At 42.4% G+C, this 24,795-nt stretch overlaps 1 protein-coding gene across 1 annotated transcript in view; it reads right to left on the reverse strand.

The window, feature by feature from the left end:
* Positions 1–24,795, reverse strand: part of Megf10 (multiple EGF-like-domains 10) — a gene marked incomplete at its 5' end in the record, with an annotated part of 100,063 nt that overhangs the window by 52,027 nt on the left and 23,241 nt on the right. The window contains 3 exons of the mRNA XM_013015532.1: positions 19,058–19,135; positions 20,341–20,425; positions 20,691–20,783. Of these exons, the coding sequence (XP_012870986.1) occupies positions 19,058–19,135; positions 20,341–20,425; positions 20,691–20,783 (256 nt within the window). The remainder of the gene's footprint in view (positions 1–19,057; positions 19,136–20,340; positions 20,426–20,690; positions 20,784–24,795) is intronic.

The following is a 24,795-nucleotide window of genomic DNA, read 5'->3' on the forward strand; positions in this document are numbered from 1 at the left end:
GGCATCAGAGTTGGGATCCGGGCGGGTTCAGAGCCAGCTTCCCTCCACAGGGCGAGGCTGGCCCGCCCCTCAGCACTATCCCTTAGCGCCACACCTGTGTTCTACCACCAACCCACGAGGACATCAAATGGGCTGGGCCTTCCCCCCCGCCCCCCCACCGGCCTCCTCTTCACCCCTTTACCTAAACCCTGCCACTCCAGCTCCCTAAGCCCAGGCTGGAGGTGGGAGAGCCTGCCGAAGGGTGGGGGCCGGCCAGGGGAGGGCGCTGGGGAGGACACTGGGGAGGAGGGGGGGCGGCATCAGGCATCAGGAAGGACCCAGTTCTCACAGGGAGTTCTGTGCTCAGGAATCACAGCCTGTGGACCAGGGTTTGGAAGGGAAGGGTTTTAAGAAAGGAAGGGAGGGGAAGATTTCTTTCTCTCCCAGAAAGGATGGGAAAGAGCAGGAAGAGGCTGCTGGTGAGAGGCAGTAGGGGTGAAGGTACAGTTCAGTCAGTAACAGAGGCCGGAAGTCAGCCGTGACAGGGACTCAGGAGCCGGGCAGGTCGGGCTGCTACAGACTAGGTTCTTCCAGGGGGAAAACTGGGTCTGCATTCAAGAGATCAAGCAAAACGTGTGTGACCGAGTCACTCTGATTACTTCCAGAAGAAAAGACTGGGGGAAACAGACTAACATCTTCAAATTTACTGACCTATTTTTTAAAAAGTAGGACAATCCTAAGCTGAAAAAGGAAAACAAGAAAAAAGAGAATAGACACACACAGCCAGCTAAGACAAGGGCAGATGAAAGGTGAAATTCAAGCCCGACTTGCAAGGAAAAAGAGGTATGGATGCAAACAACAGTGAATTAGGAAGCAAGTCCTAAAAATTCTCAAAGGCTGACAATAGATCTCAAAAGGTATTTCCTGGCCAACAGTACATTTATTTATTTATTAGATGCCATAAAACCACGAGGGAAAATACACCCTACTTAGAACTCTTGGGATAAATTGCATTTATGCCTTTTTTAAAAAGTTGTTTCATTAAACTTTTTGTAAATTCAGCAGATTTCAAATAGCTACTGTAAAAAAAACTTTAGGTACATAGCAAGCTACTTATTTCAAGTGGTGGCATACATCCATAATCCCATTGACTTGGATGGCAGAAATGGAGGGATACAGTTGGAGGCCGAGGATAAGAGCATGAGATCCTGTTTGAAGAACAAATTAAAACTTAAAAGGACTCAGGTTATGGTTTAAATGGTAGAATCACACAAAGCTCAATCCTCGATACCAACATCTCCCAGTGTTAGAATCTACCTCTACTTTCAAAATACCAAAAGGTTTAAATGAATAATTCTACATTTAATCAGTATGGCTTTGCTCTCATTAGTATTTTAATAAACACACTTTAACAGAATTAAAAGCAATGAGAGAGAATTATTGAACTTAAAGCAGATCTAGAAAGCAATCACCTAAGAACTCACAATCTTCTTTCATAAAAATAAGATTAGATGGTGATTGCAAAATGAGAATTAAGCTTAATTGTTATTCCTGTCGGTTGTTTTATTGTCTATGAACAGTTTGACACAGAATTATTTTTTGAGGATTGTAACTCTTGTGATCTAGAGTGTTAAGAAGTTATAGTCTACATACTGCAACCTTAATACTTTTACTTCTTTTCTATCAGTTTGTTCATTTATGCTCATCTCTGCTGAACTTTCTCAAAGTTTCCATTCTTTTTCTCAAGGCTAGCTCTCTCCCATTTAAGCCACAGGGCCATTTCCAGCTTTATTGAAGATAGGAGTCTCGCAGACTTTCCTGACCTAGCTGGCTTGTAAAATAATCCTTAGATCTCAGCCTCTTGAGTAGCTAGGATTATACACATGAGCCACCAGTGTCAGGATCAGAATCTGTCTTTATAAAATCTGTTTTATAAAAACAGAAGAGTAGTAGAAAGAAGCTGGGTGCTGGTAGCTCATGCCTGTAATCCCAAAGCTGAGACCTGAAGATCACGGTTTGAAACCAGTCTCTGAGACTCGTATGTCTAATTAACCACAAAAAGCTGGGAGTGGAGCTGTGGCTCAAGTGGAAGAATGCTAGGCTTCAGCAGAAAAGCTCAGGGACAGTGCCCAAGCCTTGATTTCAAGTCCCATAACTGACAACAAAAAAAAAAAAACCCACAAAACTCAAAACAACCAAAAAACAGAGGAGAGGTAGAAAGAACCAGAGACATGGAAATAACAGAGCCGGTCCCCTCTTTTTTTATGAGCCTTTTCTAAACCCTACCAACAGCTTCTAGAAAAGCAAGCAGAGACCAAATCTATCATTTTGGGATTAGACAAAAACAGAGCAGGGAAGGAAGAGGAGCGGGGAGGGGGGGGGGAGGGAAGGGAGGAAGAGAAGGAGGAAGAGAAGGAGGAAGACCTTAAAATCTTAAACGATCCCATTATGCTCAGAATGTGTCTATAACAAACACTGATAATTATCAGCAAAAAGAGAAGGGTTTTAGGATTCTAAAGAAATGATATTCTGCTGACATGGTTCATTTCCGGGCTGTATCTCACCACTGTGGTATGCTTTGAAGTGACAGCTCCCGGCTTTGGGCTGTTATTTCCTATGGAAGGCCACTGATACATGGATCACATAATGCAAATACTGTGTCTGAACATGAGTGCTCTGGGAAAACATCATGGACATAGACAAGTTTCTAGATAAATATGTGGGAAGTCAGATAAGTAAGGACCCCGAGCCTGGGTGTCAGACATTACAGAGACTGCTTTGCCTTCGTTCGCTTGTCACAGCTGGCTACTTCAACATACTCATTCTTAAAAGCATCCAAGTTACTCGGTCTGCAGCACAAAAGCCAGCTTTCTTCCCTGAGTCCTGCAAGTTCTAGGGTACAATGACTTTGTCTAGACAAGACTCAGAAGTTGTTTGTTATGTTTAGTGCAGAATTTGACCAGTTTGCCTCTGTTGAAGCACCACGTTTGAGCAAAGAGTTTGGGGAGGCTTTAAATGAAAACGGGTGGCATCTTATTCTTAACACTTTAATCTCAAAGGGAAAGAGTTCTGCTGTCTAAGAGAAAGTGAGTGGTTGGTTACTACCACTGACACTTGAAAAATAATGTCATTAACACAGGAATAGTTTTAGCATCCTAATAGGAAAACATTAAAAAGTAGAGTAACAAAATTGTATTTCAGATTAAAGGAATCTGAACACTGGTAGTGACTGGTTTCGGCTGTTCATGTGCTAACCACTGGGAATCGACTCCTAGGTGCTACATGACCTCATTTGTGCAGATGTTAGAGTAGACAGCCCAACGAGGCTCTCAGACAGGCACGGACAGCTTGCTCTAACAAGCTCTCATAATCATTTGGAAATAAAAGGAATTTAAAACTACCATGAAAATCACCAGTAGATAAGCCATGCTTCCAGCCCCAGTATAAACTAGTAAAGAATTTCTTTCAGAATCAGGAGCTCATATTTGGAACCCTTGTGGCTGGAACATCCAATAACCCCAGGAAAGATGGGCTGCCTTCTTGGGTTCCATACTGTAATTCGTTCAGTTGAACGTCAGACTTGGAGTTCAAAGATGAACAACAGAGAACACACTTCCTGGAGGATTTGGCTTCCTGATGACTGACAACACAATGGTAGGTATGAAATGCTGTGGAGTAAGCAGTAAGGTAAGGGTATGGACTAGGTACAATGAGAAAACCATGAAGATAGTTAACCATGGATGTGCGGGGGCAGGGCCTATGGGAAGTATTACATTTGCAAGAATGATACAACAGTGACCTGAAGGTCCATGAACTGCATCTTGGGCTTTGTTGTCTTCTTTAGCTGTGTGCATGGAAAAAAGGGAGCAGATAAAAGGTATAGATTCAGAACAAGATAGTAGGACTCTACTATCACTACTTCTAGCTCCCTCCATCTGTCCTCTCCAATCTTCCAAATGAAGCTGAAGAACTTCTGGCCTTCAGGCACTGTGTGTGTGTGTGTGTGTGTGTTTGTGTGTGTGCGTGTGTGTGTGTGTATGCCAATACTGAGGCATGAAGCTGAAGAACTTCTGTCCTTCAGGCACATTGTGTGTGTGTGTGTGTGTGTGTGTGTGTGTGTGTGTGTGCCAATACTGAGGCTTGAACTCAGATCCCTGGCACTATCTCTTAGCTTTTCCTCTTGAGGCAGGTGCTCTACCCCTTGAACCACAGCTCCATTTCTGGTTTTTGTTGTTTAATGGTGATAAGAATCTCATGGACTCTCCTGCCTCAGCTGGCTTTGAACCACTATCCTCAGCTCTCAGCCACCTGAGTAGCTAAGATTATGGACATGAACCATTGGCACTCAGCCTTCAGGGCTAGTTTTGAGACCCGACATTATCTTTGTAAATAATACTATCTACTTTGCTTGCCTCTCAGTTTGCATTTAGATCACAGTTTTTATATATGTTTGCCTGTTTCAGATCATGCAAATGAAATTATCACAGACGTTGGCACACATTGATACTCTTTTCTGATTGCAGCTATAGTCAATAAACACATTATGACAGTCATTTACTTGACAATAGTGGTTGGACATATTCTGATTTCAACATTGTTAAACTGTGAAAATTTGTGTCCTGTCATCCACAAATAGGATGTTCATGGTGTTGAGACTGATATAATGACACCGTAGCCCTTCTAATTTTGTGGAAAGCAGTGCTCCTATGCAGTTTGACAGGAGACAAAATTGCTAGTCTTTGTAGAGTTTGCTCTGGCTATGTGTATCAAGAGGCTTTTACCTGGAATTCTCTTTTTGAAGATTTTTTTTCCAAAAGAAATGAGCTTACAAAGCTTATGTTTGTAAAGACCAAAGCATTTCATAATACCTAAGTGCTTACCTCCTCAATAATACTTAGCTGTACTCACCATTATGTTCTAAGCATTTGCGATGGATTAACTCTGAGTGAGCCTATGGAGAAGGTACTGCTCTTATTTTATAGACTAAGCAACTGAGATCCACGTTATACAAGTAGTGAAGAATTAAGCGCAGCCCTTCTGTCCCCCAAGGGGTGTCCTTCACTATCATACTGCACGCTCTGAAAGGACGTTTGTCTCAGCATACTTCATGATCACAAAAACCCGGAAGCAACCTAATTTTCCAGTAATAATGGGACTAGTTGTGGAAAAAGATATACTTTGACATCAGAACATTGTACAATTAAAGTTATATAGTGAAAATATTTAATGAATAGAAGGAATCCCTGCAACATAACACTTTTAAAAGTAAATTAAACAACAAATCTATACCACATGATCCAACTTTAGCAATTAAAGGAGTCAGAGGAAATTGCCATTAGTTTAGGTTCAAAGTGGCCAAATGTCTTCAAATTCTCAGATCTCAGTCTCCTGAGTAGTTAGCATTATAAGCATTAGCTACTGGTGTCTGGCTTTATTTTTAAATTTTCTTTTGATGCTTTCAATTTTTTTTAACTTCACTTCGTTAAAGTCATGCATAATAAAGCCATGAATAGGGCAGACTTGTTGGACTGTTTCTGACAAGTCCTGAGTATGACACTTGCATTATCAGGGATATGGTGAAGCTCTTTTACTGACAGAAGTCTTGCAGCCACACAATGAAATAAGTATGAGTCCAGTATTCCCATGTGCAACACACATTCGCAACTCTCCTGCCTTCAACGAGAGGAGCACAATGAGAGACAAACAGAAAAGCTGTCGTGTGGAAGGTGCTTGGGAGAAGGGAGGAGGATCACAAGAACGCATTTCTCATCCTCCTTCGGCAGAGGGTGGGTGACATCGTTTTGTTCTTAGGTGATGTTTACCATCGAGTTCACCTCCTTACAACATTCCTCAACCACTAGCTGGCTCATCAAGGAGGAATTATTTAACACTAAACAGACCTATGCCCTGGCTAAAACTCACAGATAAGAAATCCTGGCCATGACTTTGACCTTGGTTGTACCTAATTTTCTTTTTTTGAGCCAATACTTGGGCTTGAGTTAGGGGCTGGACACTGTCCCTTAGTAGATTTGCTCAAGGCTGGTACTCTACCACTCGAGCCAAAGCTCCATTTTCAGTTTTTTTATAGATTTCCCTGCCTGGACTGGCTTCACACAGAATACCTTAGATCTCACCATTCTGAGTAGCTACGATGGCAGATGTGAACCACTGGGGCCAGTTTAATTTACTCTTTAGAAAAGAGAATAGTGGGACAGACAAAGGATACAACATTATGTGTGCCAAACACAGATCCAGTGGCAGCAGCAGTTTTACTTGTGGTGTGCACATTGAGGATACCTCCACCCACTTCCAACTCCCCCCCAGTCCCACACCCCCCGCAAAACAAACCACAAGAATGCCCCAGGTCAGTAAACTCCAGAGGGACATGAAGCTGAAATAACACACCTGGCATTGGTTTCTACTATTTGTTTGACTTGCATGAATCATGCAAGCCAAAATGGACAGCCTGGTTCTCACAATCCCAAAATAAAGTTACTCAGCAACTCTAGAAAGTAAGCCTGTAATAAACTCAAGCCGGTAATGAAATCCAGAACTGCCTTACATCTATTCAGAATGGCCAATTAGTAAAACAGAACTAGGAAAATGGAAAGGATGAATGATATTGGGTGAGTGATCAGGGAGACTAACGGAAGTGCTGACGTAGACTGTGATGCATATTGATCACAAACTGACATATTGAATTGTCAAAAACTAGACATGGGTATTTTCCGCTTGTGGATAAGTTTATGTCCAGCAATATAGGCTTCAAGATAAATGGAGAAATAGAAAACAATTACAAACTTTACTCATCGTAGCATAAAGAGAGTGTCTAAACTGGCATGTTGAATTGAAATCTCTTTGTACAACTACTTAAAAATAATTTTAAAAATTTTAAGGGAAAGATTGTCATAAATAGAATCTGGAGAAACTCACTGGTCTCATATATTTCATGCAATCCTATGGACTTAATTCTGTCTGTTTATCTGTGTTAGTGGTTCACCAAGTTAAGACCACAGAAGCAACTTAAAACATTCTGTGAGGGCTGGGAAGGTGGCTCAGTGGTAGAGCACTAGCCTTGCATGCTCGAGGCCCTGGGTTCGATTCCTCAGCACCACATAAGAAAAAAGCCAGAAGTGGCACTGTGGCTCAAGTGGTAGAGTGCTAGCCTTGAGCTGAAGAGCTGAGGGACAGCGCCCAGGCCCAAAGTTCAGGCCCCATGACCGGACCCCCCCCCCAAAAAAACAAAACATTCTGTGAATTCTAAGATCCTCTTGTAAGGCAACTGCCCTGAACTATAAAGCAACAGGAATGAAAGTTCTGTGTAGGTGTATTTGATATGGACAACTCTAGATAAACCAAATCAAGATTTTAAAAATTGGTTTAATCCCTCTGGGTTCTAAGAACTAATTGTGAAATTATATAGGGACCCACAACCTTGGAGATACACATTTACAAGATATTAATGGGAAGGAAAATAACAGACTAGCTCCTAAGACTCAAGCTTGACGTGGTAGAAAAGATGCCAATTTTATTATATAAGTAACCTGATTAGAATTGTTGTGTGTAGCATCAAAGATTATCATGGCCCTTAACATATAAGTGTCAAGTATCTACTAAGATGTATCAAAGTCTCTCTCTGCCTTGAAAAACGCTGAAGATGTTCTCCATTGAGTTTAACCACAAGAGAACCCGTGACTACAAAAGAAATTAACAGGGAAGGAAAGTCATCTTCTAACATATAAACAATGCACCAAAATATCACGTTTTTAGTAAACTTGTCTACAAAAATGAGTGTTGTTTTTTTTTTAGCTGAAACTAAGATAATTTTCTGTTGTCTCAAAGGCTAGAAAAACATGGTTCTTTCTGAAACAAACACCCTTTCTTCCCATGCCCGGTCCCCTTGTGTCTCCAGCTTTTCATCTCTCTGTGATTTCATTCTTCAGGCTTCGGGCTAAGAAGGCTGTGGTGTGTCCTTCCCTTTGTTAATGAAGAAGAAAAGATCTTCATTCAACACATCAAGCACTCTCAAAATAAAACAGCTTTGCAAAGCTTCCCCGTCCATGAAGAAGAACAATAAAAATGTATTTTCCACATCCCCTGAAAGTACTAAAACCTCACGTCCTTCACATGTCAAAAACCCACCGAGAGCTGACGGAGGGCCACCCAGCGCCGCTTAGCTCCTTTCCACCAGTGGCTGGGAAATGACCATTTCTCAGTGAATGGCTGTTTCTCCAGTGCATTTTCAAAGCCTGAACTGTACATTTTATAACTCTCTCATGGGCTTATCTCCAATTAGGAGTCTGAGAAAAAAAAGATGTAAAATGTTTATTCTTTAATATACCTTAATACCAACATGGTGGTCTCTCAGAGAGAGCATATGATGACCCTGTTCACAACTCACGGAAATCTAAAGAATGGAAATTGTATTGCATAAGCCAGGTGTAGGTGGTTCATGTCTGTAATCCTAACTACTCAGGAGGCTGAGATCTGAGGATCGCATCAAAAGTCAGCCCCACGCAGGAAAGCCAGTGAGACTCTTATCTCCAATAATTATACTAAGAAAAAGTCAGAAGTAGTGGAAGAGCACTTGCCTTGAGAAAAAGAAGCTCAGGGACAGTGTTCAAGCTCAGGCCCAGAGTTCAAGCCCCAGGCCCAGGATAAAAAAAAAAAGAAGGAAAAGAATTGATTTATATAGCTAACCACTCTACCAGTAGGTCAGTTAATCTGTTATGCTGCCTTAAATATCTGCTAAAAGTTTAATGGTCAAAGGTTGTTAACCCCAATATTTTCACTCAACACTACATGCAGGGACATATATTAAGACCATGACCATAGTTACCTGTAGAGAAGGAATAAGGAAATAACCTGGAGGTGGGTTTCAGGAGGAGACTTTAGTTTTCTGTGCAGTCTCTCTCTCTTTCTCTCTGTCTCTCTCTCTCTCCCGTTCATTGTTTAGTAAACATGGCATAATGATACAATGCAATAGAATTCTCAGTCAGAAAACCTGGCCTCTGTTATAGTATTACTTATACTCTCTTGTCATCAGAGAAGCTTTTCTCAAGAAAATTATATTAAAAAATCACCCAGTTAGCAGTGAGGGCTCTATGTTCTTACTGGTTTAGGCAGAACATTTTTGCTGTCTGGCCTTTCACATCTCACACCCAATATGCAGGTAAGAATTTGCACAATGATATCGGGCTGAATACTTAATCTTCAATACTCTTTCCCCTCCTTTTTCTCTTTTACCCAATGTTGTGATGGAAAGAAAATGTGCTGGACATGAACCTCTCTGTTCTTCAATAGCTCTGCCACCCTCTAGCACCAAACATGTGTATTCTTACACGATAAGTCTGACTTTAGGCCAGTCTCTTTCAACAGATAAAGAAATTCTAATTCTAGTTACTCCGGAGGCAGAGAGTGGGCCAACCCAGGAAAAACGCTAGTGAGATTTCCCCCACCTCAATTAATAAGCTGGGTAAAATGGTACATAGCTCTGTGGAGGGGTTAATAGGAGGATGGAGGTGCAGACCAGCTCCAAGAAAGATGTGAGACCCCACCTCAAAAATAACCAAAGCAAAAAGAACTGGGTTGTGGTTCAGCCTCATGACTAGAAAGCTTGAGGCCCCAAGTTCAGAAACCAGTACCACTTTTATCTCCAATGAACCACCATAAAAAAAAGCTGGAAATGGAGCTCAAGCCTTGAGCAAAAGAAGCTCAGGGGTAGCACCCAAGCTATAAGTTCAAGCCCTAGAACTGGCACAATAAAGTAAAAAAGTAAAATAAAATAAAATAATGTAGGGCACTTCATTTCAGCCAACTGACAACATAACCCTTGATGACAAGATTGATGTACTCTCCTACAGTCAGGGAGCTTGTAGAACGAGGAAATCAGAGTCTAACTCATCACTATCTTCTCTGAACAGAGCCACCAGAAACTATCTCTTAGCTATTCCATGAAAGAAATTATGAAGATTTATGGTGAAATATATTTCTGCTGCTTCTATGAACATTTTAAAAATGCTAGTCTAAGTTATAGCCTGCTATTTATTTGATAAAAGGAGAGTCTAAAAAGGTTAATGGAATTCTACTCATTGCTATGTGATTTGAATTCATTTGTAGGCTGAATTTCTTTGTCTAGTTTCTTGCTATTCATACTCTATTTGCGTACAAATGAACAGCTCAAATCAATATCATCGTGCAAAATGTCCACCTTGAGAAACACTATGAAAACATTTAGATGACAAAATTACTAAGCATCTTCCATTCATATACATGCAGCCTTCCAGCCATGAGCCACGCGATCACACCACTGTGTGTGGCGTATTCTTGATAACGACATTCCATTCCATTACTGTTTTCTCTCTCCTGGTGGGGAGGAGGGGGAGGCTGGCAGATCTATCTGTCAAGTTCATGAAGCACACCTTGCCTGGACTCTGCAGTTGTATTGCAGCTTCTAGTTTACAGCGCAGATATCTTGTGCTGTGCTCTCAAAGATGCCTGTGTCTGCCTTGCTCATATCAAGATAAATCCTGAAGCCACAAGAGCCTGTTCTACTAATGTCAGTGGATGAAAGGCCTCAACGCATGGCCTTTCCCTAGAAGACCTCTGACCATCTCCTCCTCAACTCCTACTAATGTCTTGCTTGTTTGTTACCAATGTTCAGCTCCTCTGTTGAGCTGGGAGCACTTTAAAAGAAGAGAGAGAGTCTTATTCACTTCTCACCTCTCATTTTATACCCTTCCCTGCTCCTGTCACATCCATTCCTTTCTTTTTCCAGCCATAAATATTTGAACATTGCCGCATACCCAGGCCCAGGCTAAGTACCAATGACAGCTAGATCACAGTGAAGGTAACATTTTTTTTCCAGACGTGGGGCTTGAACTCTGGGCCTGGGTGTTACCCCTCAGCTCTTCAGCTCAAGGCTCTACCACTTGAGCCACAGTGCCACTTTGGTTTTCTGGTGGTTTATTGGAGATAAGAGTCTCACAGACTTTCCTGCCCAGGCTGGCTTTGAACCATGATCCTCAGATCTTAGCCTCCTGAGTAGCTAGGATTACAGACATGAGCCACCAGAGCGTGGCTTGAATATAACATTTTAAAAATGAGGTTTACCTCCTTAAGGGGAAGACAGACTTAAACAACAGCCAAACTCCACTACCATAAAAAAATAAACAAGTGAACAGACCAAATGTTTTTAAAGAGTGCCATTTTTACAAAGCTTAAAAAGGAGTTAAATACCATTGTCTCACACCCTGTAAGCCTAGCTACTTAAGAGGCTGATAATAGAAGGATCCAAATTCAAGGAAAGAAAAGTCTGCATGTTTCCGTCTCTATGGACGGCAGGATGATGCCTGTGATCCTGGGAAGGAGCGGAACAGTTACATTGGCAGACCTCGGGCAGGACACCTTGGCTTAGGTAAGACTCTATTCTAACCAGCGAAAAGCAGGACTGGAGGCGCAGTTCAGGCTGCAAGGTCAGGATTTCAAACCCCCATACCAGCGAAATTAATTAATTAATTAATTAAAATGGAGATGGGAAACAGGGGACAGAGGACACTTTGAATAGGGAGGTCAGGGAAAGGCAGAAAAAGGAAGTCAGAGGTGAGGAGATGCAATATCCTGAAATGAGAGAAACGGGGCATCGAGGAGCCAGAGCAGACCCGGCGGCTTGGCACGCCATGGACTTTATCCCGATTATTCGGGGAAGCACTGGGGAATTTGGGCACCGGGAGCATGGTGCTCTGAAGCCCGTTTTCACAAGCTCACTCCGGTCTTGGTATGGAGAACTGACTCCAATTGGGTGGAGACAGAAGCAGAGAAGCCAGCGGGACCTGGAGAGGCTGTGGCTTGTGTGGAAGTACAAGAAGTGTACAGCAGGAGAGGCATGCACACAGGCTGGACTGATTGGGGTTTCTGGAGATAAACCAACAAGATCTGCTGATAGATGGATGCGGTGTGAAATTAAAAAGAAATCAATAAGTGATGTCGATGGGAGTTAAGCAGCACGCCAGCCCAGCCCCATCTTTCCAGCCCCTGCATCCGACTCACTAACATGACTGATGTCACGTCTGTCGTCGTCTCCCTATGCCAGAAGCAAGAGGAGCCAGACATGAAATCATCTGGTATTGACTCTGTGGTCAGAGGTTGGAAACAATGGGAGAAAAGAAACAGCACTTCGCCAGGGCTTTTTGTCTAGAGAGGCTTCAGCTAACGAAATCTGTCCACCTGAGAGAGGGAGGGAAGGGGTAACATTGTCCAAAAAGAAATACACTCATTACATGACATATAAATGTAACCCCCTTGCAGATCACCTTTGAAATAACAATGAAATTTTTTTAAAGAAACCTGTAACCTACCTGTCACCAGTGGCTCAGGTGGCTGAGATCTGAGGGTCATGGTTTGAAGCCTGACTGAGCAGCAAAGTCTACGGGATTCATCTCCAGTGAAAAGCTTGGAAATGGAGCTGTGGCGCAAGTGCCAGCTCTGAACGAAAATGCAATAGGACCGTGCCCAGTTCAAGTACCAGCATCCACACAGGAGAGGAGAGGAGAGGAGGGAAGGGGAAAGAAGGGGAGGGGAAGGGAGGGGAGGAGAGGAAAGGAGAGGTGAGGAGAGGAAGAAAGGCAGAGAGGGAGGGAGGGAGGGAGGAAGGAAGAAGGGAAGGACACAAGGAAGGAAGAAGGAGTAAAGGAAAAGAAGAAAAGAGAAAAACAGAGAGAAGAGAAGGGGGGAGGGAATAGCCTATGACCTGTGGGACAAGATCCAATGTCCACAGAATGCCGTCCTGGCTGCAGTCAGGGCTAAGGAAGGGTGGCAGGAAGGGCGCGGTGGGCTTGGCTCAGCCATGCCAGCAACTTGAGCATCCACTGCTTAGCATGGTGACATTGTGTATGTTTCACAAACACGTATACCACACGCTTCATTTTTATTTTTTTTCTTTCTTTCTCTCTCTCTTTCTTTCTTGTCAGTCATGGGGCTTGAACTCTGGGCCTGGGTGCTGTTCCTCAGCTCTTTAGCTCAAGGCAAGCACTCTACCACTTGAGCCACAGCGCTACTTCCCATTTTCTGGTGGTTTATTGGAGATAAGAGTCTCATGAACTTTCCTGCCCAGGCTAGCTCTGAACCGCAGTCCTCAGATCTCAGCCTCCTCAGTAGCTAGGATTATAGACGTGAGCCATTGGCGCCTGGATTTATTTTTATTTTACGCTTAAGGGAAGTGGGCACAGAAATATCAGAAAGAGATCAGCTGGGACAGGGCAAGTCCTTCTGGGACCAGGCTGTCTGCTTCATCTCCCTTAGTAACCAAGAGAAGTCTAGATTTCAGAATCTTCCAAAAGGTGAAACCAGCACTTTCTCTGTGGCTCTTTTCAGTAATTTGAACAGCCCATCCGTGAAGCTGCTGGGGGCGACTGTGATGAGCCACGGTGAGCCCAGATCTCCCCATTTATCATTGTGGTGTATGCCCCTAAGCCAGTGAACCCAGGCAGTAGCCTTCTCTCCCTGCTCCATCAAGCTGATGTCTAAAGTCACTCTGACAGTGAATCGGGCATGTTACCCACCGGCTGTGGGAGTGGCTCCCAGGTCTTCTCCCTTCCCAAGACATCGATCCCATTATGGTGTCTGGGCGCTAGATCTATACAGCAGCCCTTGCTCGGGATGTGTCTGCTTTTTGTGCCTTTGTTGTGTCTTTCAAATGGATTCCCCAATTCCAGTGCCCTACAGGCAGAGTCTTCTCATTCCACTCCGCTCTATGTGCTTACTTTATACAAAAGCCTTCCTCCCAGTGTCCTTAAAGTGCTGGCGAGAGTTTGGCCTCCAAGACATATGTTCACTATTTATATGCACCAGAAATGCTGTGAGTGACTAAATAAAACCCCTACTCAGATTTTTCAAGACCAGAATTAATTCCCAGTTTGCTTTCTATTTGGACTCATATTAAAGAGAAAGAGAAGGGGGTGGGTTGGTGGAGAAAAAGAGAGAGAGACAGAGAGAGAGAAAGACAGAGACAGAGAGAGGCTGAATTGTACACAGTTGAAAACTAATTCCTGACTGTTGCTGAAACTCTTGCAATTTAAAGCCACAGGTGAAACACATTTCTCAACAAATGCTTAGAAAATTACAAACAAGATTCTATAGGTTAAGAAAACAAATGTGAATTAATAGTCATTGAAGAAAGAGGCTTAAATGGTTTCCAACACAAAGAAAGAAAGATCTCAGGAATTACACTAAAATACATCCTATAAGTTCATCTGCTTGAAACAGATCTGATACAATCTGGAACCAAAGAGGAAGGATCAGTTGGATGTCATTATGAGCTCACCATCTTGAACATCCTCCAGGCCTGATTTTCGTATTTGTCCAGTGCTAATCTTATCCTGGCTCTGGTTACTGTCCCTAAACCTCCTCTCTAACTTCAGAAGATGGAACACATCATTTGTGGTTCAAGTCCCCAGGTCTGAATGAATGGGGTGTGAGTCTGGCTGGTCAATTTTCTTCATCCCGTTTCCTCATCTTTACACTAAGAATGATGATTCTAACCATGCTGTGGTGTGTTGTGGGCATTAAATGGTGCTTGTCCAACACCCAGTGCCCCCTCAGGATCAACTGTTCCTGTCTTGTCATCAGCCATTCTACCTCCTGTTAGTCCTGACAGATTGTCTGTCCTGCCAATTTACCCCGGGGAAGTCATTGAGGACAAAGCCCCCTGGCCGCATCCCCACTGCCAAGCAGCGCCTCTAGCGCCCAGAAGCCTCTGCACATGCACTTCCCCTCCTCCCTCCTCCTTTGTCCTCAGTGCAGTAGCAAGGTGGTCTTGCTCATGTCTCCCTGGGTGCCCGGATCTCATGTTCCCTGCCAAGTGTCTTCTCCTCAGCCTTGTCCTTCACATACACAGCCTCCAGTCTCAGCGGAGGCCTCGGCCTCTTCCTCCTCCCCCCACGCCCCCAGGCCCTGAGTCATCTCCATCTTAGACATAAGTGAAAGCAAATACATAAATGGGACCTGGAGGCATGGTTCCAATGTAGAGCTCTTGCCTTCAGCAGAAAAAGCCAAGTGACAGCACAAGGCCCCGAGTTTCAAGCCTTAGAGTCAGGGCGCGCGCACACACACACACACACACACACGTGCGCACGCATGCATTCACATACACACATACATACACGCAAGTTGACTATTTCAACATTGGTGCTAGTGGCTCACATCTGTAATTCTAGCTACTCAGGAGGCTGAGCTCTGAGGATCAAGGTTTGAAGCCAGCCAGGGCAGAGAAGTCCATAAACTCTCATCTCTAACTAGTTAGCTGTAGCTCAAGAGGTAGAGTATCAGCCTTAAACAAAGAGGTAAGGGAGAGCATCAAGGTTCTTGGTTCAAGTCCCAGTACTGATACATGCACAAAAATAAAACAAAATAATTTTTAAAAATATTCTTTCTTGACCCTGCACTATGTCTTCATTTGTTACATTTACTCCCTACCACTCCCTCTCTTGTTCTGGGGCTTGAACTCAGGGCCTGGACCCTGTCCCTGAGCTTTTGTGCTAAAGGCTAGTACTTTACTACTTGAGCCACAGCACTACTTCTGGCTTTTTTTTTCCTTTGGTGGTTAATTGGAGACAAGAGTCTCAAGGACTTTCCTGTCCTTCAGACCTGGATCCTCAGATCTCAGCCTCCTGAGTAGCTAGGATTACAGGCATGAGCTATCTAGTGTCCCGAAACTCTTCTTCTTTTTTAATTGCTCCTTCTCCTTGGTTTCCTACTACCTTACCCAACTTCTTCCAGCTTTCCTCAGTCCATCTCTTCTACAGCAGCGATTCTCTTCCTCATACTTTCTGTCTACTTTGCTCCCAAAGTATGAGCTCTGTGAGATCAACAGCAATCCCTCATTTATTTCTCTGTACCCAGCATCCAGTGTAAACAGTAATCATTCAGGGAAAGCTCACAAAATGAACACACAGATGCCCTTCTCCAAACCATAGTTCCTCAATCTAATTAAAGGGAACAAACATTTTCTGTGCTCCAACTGCATGCCACATGTAGGAAGAGTAAAAGAGATAAATAACACATGGCCCGTGCCCTGCAGGAGTGATTTACCATCCAGCAAGAGTGATGAGGGATCCAGATGGATGTGCCTACAGATTTGTTGGGAGGACAGAGAAGGAGGGAAAAGAAAGGAGGAAGGGGAAGGAAGACAGGTGAAACAGATGAATGCCATTCACTTATCTAGGCAAGGGTACACATTAGGATGCCGATAAAAGTAATATATGTGTGTCCTTCTTCAAGAAATCATTTTAATCAAATTTAAAAGGAAGCAATATGGCTGAGTCTAGTCACATAAATCATGATTTCATTACAGAGAAACAAACTTTTTACAGTTCTACTGTAACACACTTGAAATATGAATATATATATATATATATATATATATATGTGCACACAGAAAATGGATTCAGACTTGGACTACAGACTGCATTTCATCAATGGAAGCCTGTGGCTGGCAGAGTAAGCTGTTATATCAAGTCTCAAAGGGAAGCCTTTGTAAAACCGGGCATTTGAACGTATTTTTCCATCTCTTGTCTTCCTTGCATTTTAGAAAGAGAGGGCTGTGCGCAATAGCTATTAATTCACTTGGGCTACAGCTACACTTGGGCTTTTTTTTTTTCTTAGTTGTAATTGCTTTTTTTTTTTTGGCCGGTCATGGGGCCTGAACTCTGGGCCTGGGCACTGTCCCTCAGCTCTTCAGCTCAAGGCTATAGTTCTACCACTTGAACCACAGCACCACTTCTGGTTTTCTGAGTGGTTTATTGGCGATAAGTGTCTCACGGACTTTTCCTGCCTGGGCTAGCTTTGAACGGCAATCCTCAGATCTCAGCCTCCTGAGTAGCTAGGATTACAGGTGTGAGCCACTGGCACCCAGCTTATAATTGCTTTTTAAGAAATTAATTGGAGATAAAAGTCTCATGGACTTTCCTACCTGCACTGGCTTTGGACTGCAATCCTCAAATCTCAGCCTCCTGAGGAGCCAAGATTATAGGTGTGAACACCACACTCAGATCCAAGTGTTTCCTTTTTAATGCCACTTTCTATTTTCCTCTTTTCATTTTGATTTTCTTTTTTATTCACAGTGATAGAAGTTAACTTTAGTATCTAGTAAACAGAATAGCCGGCAGAAATGCAGCTGAATTTGAAAAACAGTAATATAATTATCAATTGATATGTCACTATTGTGATTTGCATTTCCTTGTGTTGAAAGAGCAGCTTATTTATAAATTGATAGCTATGTTATGTTCAGTAAAAGTGTGAAACTATTTGTTGACATGTAAGAATTCAAATGTGTGCAGAATGTGTGCATATGAAAGATGAGTAACCAAATGGCTAGACTCTAACAGTTGCTAATTTATTGTTTCCTAGCTCTAAATTTATCTTTTCCTTGACAGTTCTATAAAAAGAGCTGTGAGCCCTTTGAATACTTTTCCTTTACCAGCTTGATAAGAAAAGTTAAGCATTTCCAGTAGAGGGCACTTCAAAAACATTGCAGAAGGAAGCCATTTTCCATCCGGGTCCTTGTGTGCTAGCTCAACTGACTCCTGCAGCGCCCGCCCATGGCTTCTGCAACATAAGCACAAGTCCCTGCTCCTGCAGCCCTCAGAACCCAGGGCTCGGTTTCAGTAGAACTCAGCAGCCAAAAACTTTCCCCTAGTCCATTGTAGAGTGTATTTGGTGAGACGCTTTCTTCACAAAAAGCTTCCTTACAAGCCTGAGCTCTAGGGGAGCCTCTCTGCCCCAGTGAGTTGTAGGCTTGCCCTTTCCCACAAGGTACAGATGATACACCTCTGGGATTTCCTCTTGGGTATCCTCAGCCCTACAGGTAGTGGCTATTTCTTATATGTGACATTTCTATATTCTTTTATAGCTCAATCTGCCTCTTACTAATCCACACCCCCCCACAACACACTATTGCCATCTCTTGTAATAGTTGATCATTCTTTTTATTAAACTTCCTCCTTTTCAACTGAGTATATGTGCCACAAGCAATGAACATATCCATTACCCAGCTCTGTATTTCTAAATAATCATTCTCCATTACAAGGAACCAGGGTTCCTTGGGGGGAAAGTCTCATTCAGCGATTTCAGGAAAATGAAATACATGAGCCTAGAATATCTTAGAACCAAAAAAGAAAAGAAGAGCTCAATATCAAAAGAATGAGACAGGCCAAAAGGACACAAGGAACACAATCTGACCACCAAAATAGATGGTGTGATATTGTCATATAACCTAAAACACCAAGTAAATACACGTGAGTCCAAATTGGTATCAACTGCTGAGTAAACGGAGAAAGAAGAAACAATTTTAATTCCTTACAAGATGATTTCAAATGACATCACTAGCCACTCCCCACTTCAAGATGACATCAGAAGACACTCCCACTTAAGGATGACATCATCAGTAGACACTCCCACTTAAGGATGACATCATCAGTAGACACTCCCACTTAAAGATCCAGGCTGTGGTGGTTTGGTTTGGCTTGTGATTTGCAGTGTTGGGGATTGAACTGTGGGCATTGCTCAGGCTAGCTGAGCACTGGAACAGATAGACTCTCAGCAATGCCAGCAGCTCTTCCTCCCTGAAAACAAAGCTGGATTTAGTGGTTTCCACACTACAGCACAGGAAAAGAGAGAAGTAACTTTATAGCAAGCACTGCTTTAGTGAGCTGACAATATCATGAGGGGTGTCCTGTGAATATTTTATACAGTGACTGAGTACACCCCAACTCTGTAAGTATACTTTATATGAGGAAAACACCAGACTCACACACAGCTTGGGCTGGGAATTTTCTACTGGAAAGCCAAGTAGGATGAGGACCTGAGTTCAAACCCTGGTACCACCAAAAACTAACCATAAAGCTAAAACATGCATCATAGCAAATAAATGAAATGTTGTCTAATGATCATTTTCAGAATTCTATAATCTTCATTCACAAGCCAGCAAATACTAAAGTACAGCAGCAGTTTACTTTCTGGAAGGTCCCTATCAGTTCTAGGACATCTGAAACCTATGTTTCTACTCGGTTTGGAGTAGAAATACCTTATCTCGATCTCATAGCTGTAGTTTTTACAAAACAAAGTATGAGTACATGTGAAATTCTTCCACAGTCTTCTTGTCCTGGAATTAGTAACAAGCTTTGATTTACAAATGAAGAATGCGACCACTTTTTCCTTTCCCACTCATTTACAATGTTATTTTTCTTCCAAATGTCTAGGCACAACTGGGATTTAAGCTGGAAAAGTTAATGAAAGCAATATCGCATTGAAGGTCAGTGGGCCAGAAAAAGATGGACACAGGCCAAATCCCACATCCCAAGCATTCTGCCTCAATCGCCTGTGAACACATTGCCGACTAGCCTCCTGCTTGCCTGCATGAGCAAAACCAAACCCTCCAAGACAGTTAGCACTAGCACTGAGAAGCCTGTCAGGAGCAGAAAGACACACACACACACACACACACACACACCTACCTAAGGTACAAGAAAAAAAGCTTTCATACCACATGTTTGGGGCACAGATAACACAAAGGCCTTTCTCTGGAAGTGCTGTTTCAGGAAAGCCAAGCAATTCCAAGGTTTTCTGATAGTTTTCTTTTAAGTAGTCCTAACAAGATCAAGAGTAATCTCCCCAGTTGCAAAGTAAGCAAGTAAAATTGGTAAAAGCAACTTCTCCAGACAGCTTTAGGTCCTTTTGGGCCAATCTCAGAAAAGCATTTGATAGCAACGGAGACAATCTTTGCTGCCCTGGGAATGTTCTGAAGCTATGATTTCCGTTTTCTTATGAAGGTAATGTTTTGTGTATGACAGCAGAGCTACACTTCAGCTTCCACTGTCATTTTTCAAGGGAAATAAAGATGAAGGGAACAGGAAGTGGACACAATTATGCACTCAGGGAGGAGTTAGCTGCAGGACTTAAATGTTAACTGTGAAACTGGTCCAGAGAAATGGGATTGCATAACATTCCATCATTTAATCTTTATGATAATGGATGTGGGATTTTAGGTATGGCCTCCTTACAGTCGAGCTAAACATCCTTTCTGAATTGTCATGCCAGCATACTGAAGGAAAATTTTATACTATTTATGATCTCACGTAACAAGCATCAAAATGTTCACGAATTTTCATTTCTTACAAATTGATCTTCCTCTATCTCAGCAAGTGCCCATTATCTCCAGCTCAGAATTCAGAGATAAGTAGTGCTGCCAGTCCCATATAAACTAACAACTTTATTGGTATTAAAACCCATGGGTGGTCAATTTTAATCACCAAGAAGTTATCTTAGATATCAATCGGGATTGTATAGAAGGTGGCATATGATTCTTACAGAATCTTGATTCTGATGAGATCGAGTCGTCTCTCCAGTTCCAAAGTGAGTAAGTGAAGTTGATAAAAGCAGCTTCTCAAGACAGCTTTGGGGAAAGGTTTTGATATGCACAGAAGCCTTAAAAGCCCTTTCCTCCCAAGTGCGTGCTTTGATACTGGGCTAAGGATAGTTCTACAGTAAGTGCATGTGCGGGCTGAACAGGAACTGTCACATGAATGATTCTTTTTTGGAATTCCACGCCATGATCCTCTTGGGATGAAGAAGGAAGCCATGGTCTGGGGGAATCTGCAGACAAGGGGACTCATACAGCACAGAACACCCAAGACAGACAGCAGCAGGTGGGAACTCACCACTGGAGCAGTTGGTTCCACCCCAGCCAGGCTCACAGTGACAGGTGTTGGGAGCAATGCAGTGGCCGTGGACACATTTATCCGCACAGTGAGCTGTCAGAGAGAAAAACATCCGTCAAATCCACAGAGCTGGCACGAGAAACAGAAGGCAAGAAAACCAACAACACAGCTGTTGCGCATCCGAGGCTCAACTCTCACTTAAAAACAACATGCATGCTTCATCGTCTTCTCCAATGGTTCCTCAGCCCTCTTACAGCCTGCTGAATAACCAAACAACTCCCTCCCTTATTTTCAGATCTCTAAATAAAGTCTCCCATTTCTGCCGTTGAGATCGACTTCATACTACATTAGAAAAGAAGGTTCCAGGAAAACTGCCTAAACTGCTTTTTAATAAAACTGTCAGTGAGTACCAAATGGGTGCGGTGGATATGAAGAAACACATCACAAAGCAAGACATCAAGATCCCAGAGGGACAGCATAGATCGAGAGGCAATTCCCTTATGGAATAGGGCCACCAAAAATGATAGTCACTTTTGTTGGTGAACACATAACTCACAGCTGTGACACAACAGATTCAATACACTTGTTCTATTGAGGAGAATTGAGAAATGTCACCCATATCTTTGGAAAATATAGTCCCGTCCTGTTTTATTGGTGAATCTCCAAGCTGAGATCCATCCCAAAGCTGAGATCTAGAGGATCTCAGTTCACAGCTAGTCTAAACAGAAAAGTAGCACCAAAAAAAAGTAGTAAGACTGGTGGAATGGCTTAAATGGCGGGACATTAGCTGAGCAAGCAAGCTGAACAAGGAGTTCAAACCCCATTATGTATAAATGTACGAATTAGATGTGGTAGCTGATGAAAATTCCAAATTTCTGTGTTTATTCAGTAGTGCCACTCTCTCCATTTAATTCTATAAAAATACGATAGAGTTGATACATAGCATTGAAAGCATTCCTTTGTTTTTTTAATATACTGGGGATATATATAAGATATATATATATCTTATACATATCCCCAATATATTAAATATATATATATATCAAATAAAATAATGCTACCCCTTGAGAACCTGAAAAATCCAAGAAGTTGGACGGGATGGGAGCACGTTGGGTTTTGTATCTGCCAAGGAGCCTGTCTGCAAGAGGAGGAGGTTGGCATGTTTGGTAGACAGGTCTCAGTGCTGCTTTCCCGTTCTTCTCTCACCTTTCATCTGTTCTTTCCTTAACTTCTTTCTTGCTTTCTAACATTCATCCCGTCTCTCCCTGCAAACTGCTTCTAGGACATGCAGTTACCATAGAGGCTGGAGATTAAATTTTGATTTTAGTTGTAGCTATGTTGGATCTTAACTCCAATGATTTCTGCTAGACCACTTGAATTGACTATTAAGACACTAATGACTCAATAACATCTCTGCTCCAATATGAAGAAAATTTTTATTTGAAAAGTTGAATAAGAAATGCATAGGCTACCCCTATTTCCAGAGAGCAAATAATCAAAATTGCGAGCTACTCGGGAGGCTGAGGTCTGAAAGATGATAGTCAGAGGCCCAGCCCAGGAACAAAAGTCTGCAAGACTCGTATTTGCAACATAGCTAGCAAAAAGCTGGTCTGAGACATGCACGACTGAACTGGTAAAGCACCTATCAAGTGAGAAAACTGAGCTAGCTTTAGGTCCTGCCAAAATTAATCATCATCATCAGATCTGCATATGCTCGTTCTTAATCTTTTATTATTTTGGCACTTCTTTTGTCAGCTCTGGAAAAATAATAAATTCCCATGGGCAGAATCAAAGGAGATGTAGCTTGAAATGCTTCCAGATTGTTGAATAATTAAACAAACGTGATCATGTTTCATTCATGGAAATGTAAACTTTTAGCTTATACCAAAGGAATCTTGACAAGTCTGGACAATTACAACAAATAATACATGAAAATCCTCTGATAGTAATTTAAAAATCAGAATTATTTTTGGGAGACCCTTGTAGTAACAACTGTCTCGTGTCTAAAACAAATTGCGGATCAGTCATTAGCGGAACCCATGCATTTGTCTGAAGGCTAATTAAGAAGGAGAAATCTGCTTTCCTGGTGATGTCTTTTTCTTAATTAAAACTCAAGCCTATGCAATCACCTTTGAGCTTTGCAAAACTCCTACTGTCAAATAAATGACGGGAAGCACTGTTTGCTGGTAGAAGTTGCACATGGGAAGGACACAGGACTCTGCCTCTGTAGCAGAGAAGCTATACCCCACGCTGGACCCCTGCTCAAGAGCAGCCCTGTTTCTGCGTTCCATCCATGCCACTATGACTAACAGACAACATGTGGGAAACCGAGGCAGGGTTAAAGATACGACTGAGTCGTGTGTAAAATGCCCGAGGGAACTAGAAAAGAGTCTACCTCAGCAAATGTTCAGATGCTCAAATAGTTAAAAGGTTCACATGTTTGATCCCAAGCCCACGTGCAGAAAACCATTCTACCTGTGGCTCTCCAGCGCACAGAGACAGAGAGCCATGTTGTTCCTTTCTGTGTCCTTTCTTCCTATTTTCAAAAGAGTCATTAAAACTAAGATTACCCCAGCCAAGATGGTCTATCCCATAGGAGCCCTCTTTCCCACTTCTTGTTAAAAAAATAATTATGTATTTTAGTCAAACTAGCCTTTCTTTGAGGCAAGATATAAGCTGAATCAACCTCCACTCACTACCCTGCTGTAGGTCCATGAGGCTGCCCAGCGGAAGCAAGACATCTTCTCTGCTAGAAGCAGGAGACAAGAGATGAATGAGATGGACAGGGCTTGTCTGTGAAGTGAAGGCTGTGGACAGCCTGTCTGTCTCCTGGACCGGTGAGCACTGGCATGCCGACCCCAGGGTCCTCTGTAATTAGACTCCTGTTTCAGTCTTCGTTCCTAAATCCACTTAAATCCTATAAGCAATACCATGGGCATCACTGCTTTCACATCCAAACGCATGGCTTTCATACTGAGAGCCATCAACGATAGCCAAGTATTTTTTTTTCCTTCTGCCACATATTGTACTTTGGATTTACACCTAGGGATGGAGAAAACGCGAAAGAAGAGCAAGCAAAGATCCCTTTAAAACTTGATTATATCCCTCAACAAAATTGCTCTGAAGGGAATGACATAATAAAAGCTCAGGTCCCTTCCTTTCCGTCTGCGTCACTAGTGCCTGGAGTGAACTTGCAAAGTGCATTAGACAACTCTGAGGAAAGAGAAGAGAGAACCAACCATGGAAGCCTGGACTCTGAACTCTCCCCAGGGTGAAAGGTTGGTGGCTATACATCACCGCCTTCCAGACCTCTTGTCACGAGCATAATAAATCCCTAGTATATACACATTTGTTTCAGAGGCCTATTTTTTTTGTTGTTACTAAAAAATTATTCCTAACCAGAACATGTATCCTTTGGTAAGTCTTTTAGGTGAGTCCACTTTAAAAATGTAGTAAGTATCTACATTAGCAGAATGGATCGAAGGCCTTTCTCTAAGAGAAAGAGATGTAAAGACTCACAATTTCTACAGGGCCTTTGAAGGAAAGGTGTTCCAACCTAAGTCTAAGGGGAACAGCTAAAAGAGGTGCAGAGAATAAAAACATCAACACTAGTTATACATCCTATTCCCTCATGGAAACACCATTTGACTTGAATTACAATGCAATATATTCATATTATACTTACTATATACTTGTTGTGATATTGTAATATATGTGTATTTACATTGTATATATATACACATGTATATATGAATGTATATATGATACTCATATGTATCATATATGAATATATACATGTGTATATGCATATAAATACTTACATATGTTTAAAACACATCATTACCTCAAAAAAATGTAAAAAGGCATTTAGTATGCCTGAAAGAAATGTCTGCCAATTAGGATCAGAAAGAAATTTCTTGCTAGCTGGTGGTGATTCATGTCTATAATCTTGGCTACCTGGGAAGCTGAGAGCAGACAGATGTAGGTTTGGGGCCAACATGGGCAGAAAAGCTCTTGAGACTTTATTTCCAAACTACCCAGCAAAAACATGGCTAGAGGTACAGTTCAAGAGGCTGTGCATGAGACCCTGGCAGACATCAAAAGT

The sequence above is a fragment of the Dipodomys ordii genome, unplaced genomic scaffold (assembly GCF_000151885.1).
Source record: "Dipodomys ordii isolate 6190 unplaced genomic scaffold, Dord_2.0 Scaffold27, whole genome shotgun sequence".
NCBI classification, from domain to species: Eukaryota; Metazoa; Chordata; class Mammalia; order Rodentia; family Heteromyidae; genus Dipodomys; species Dipodomys ordii.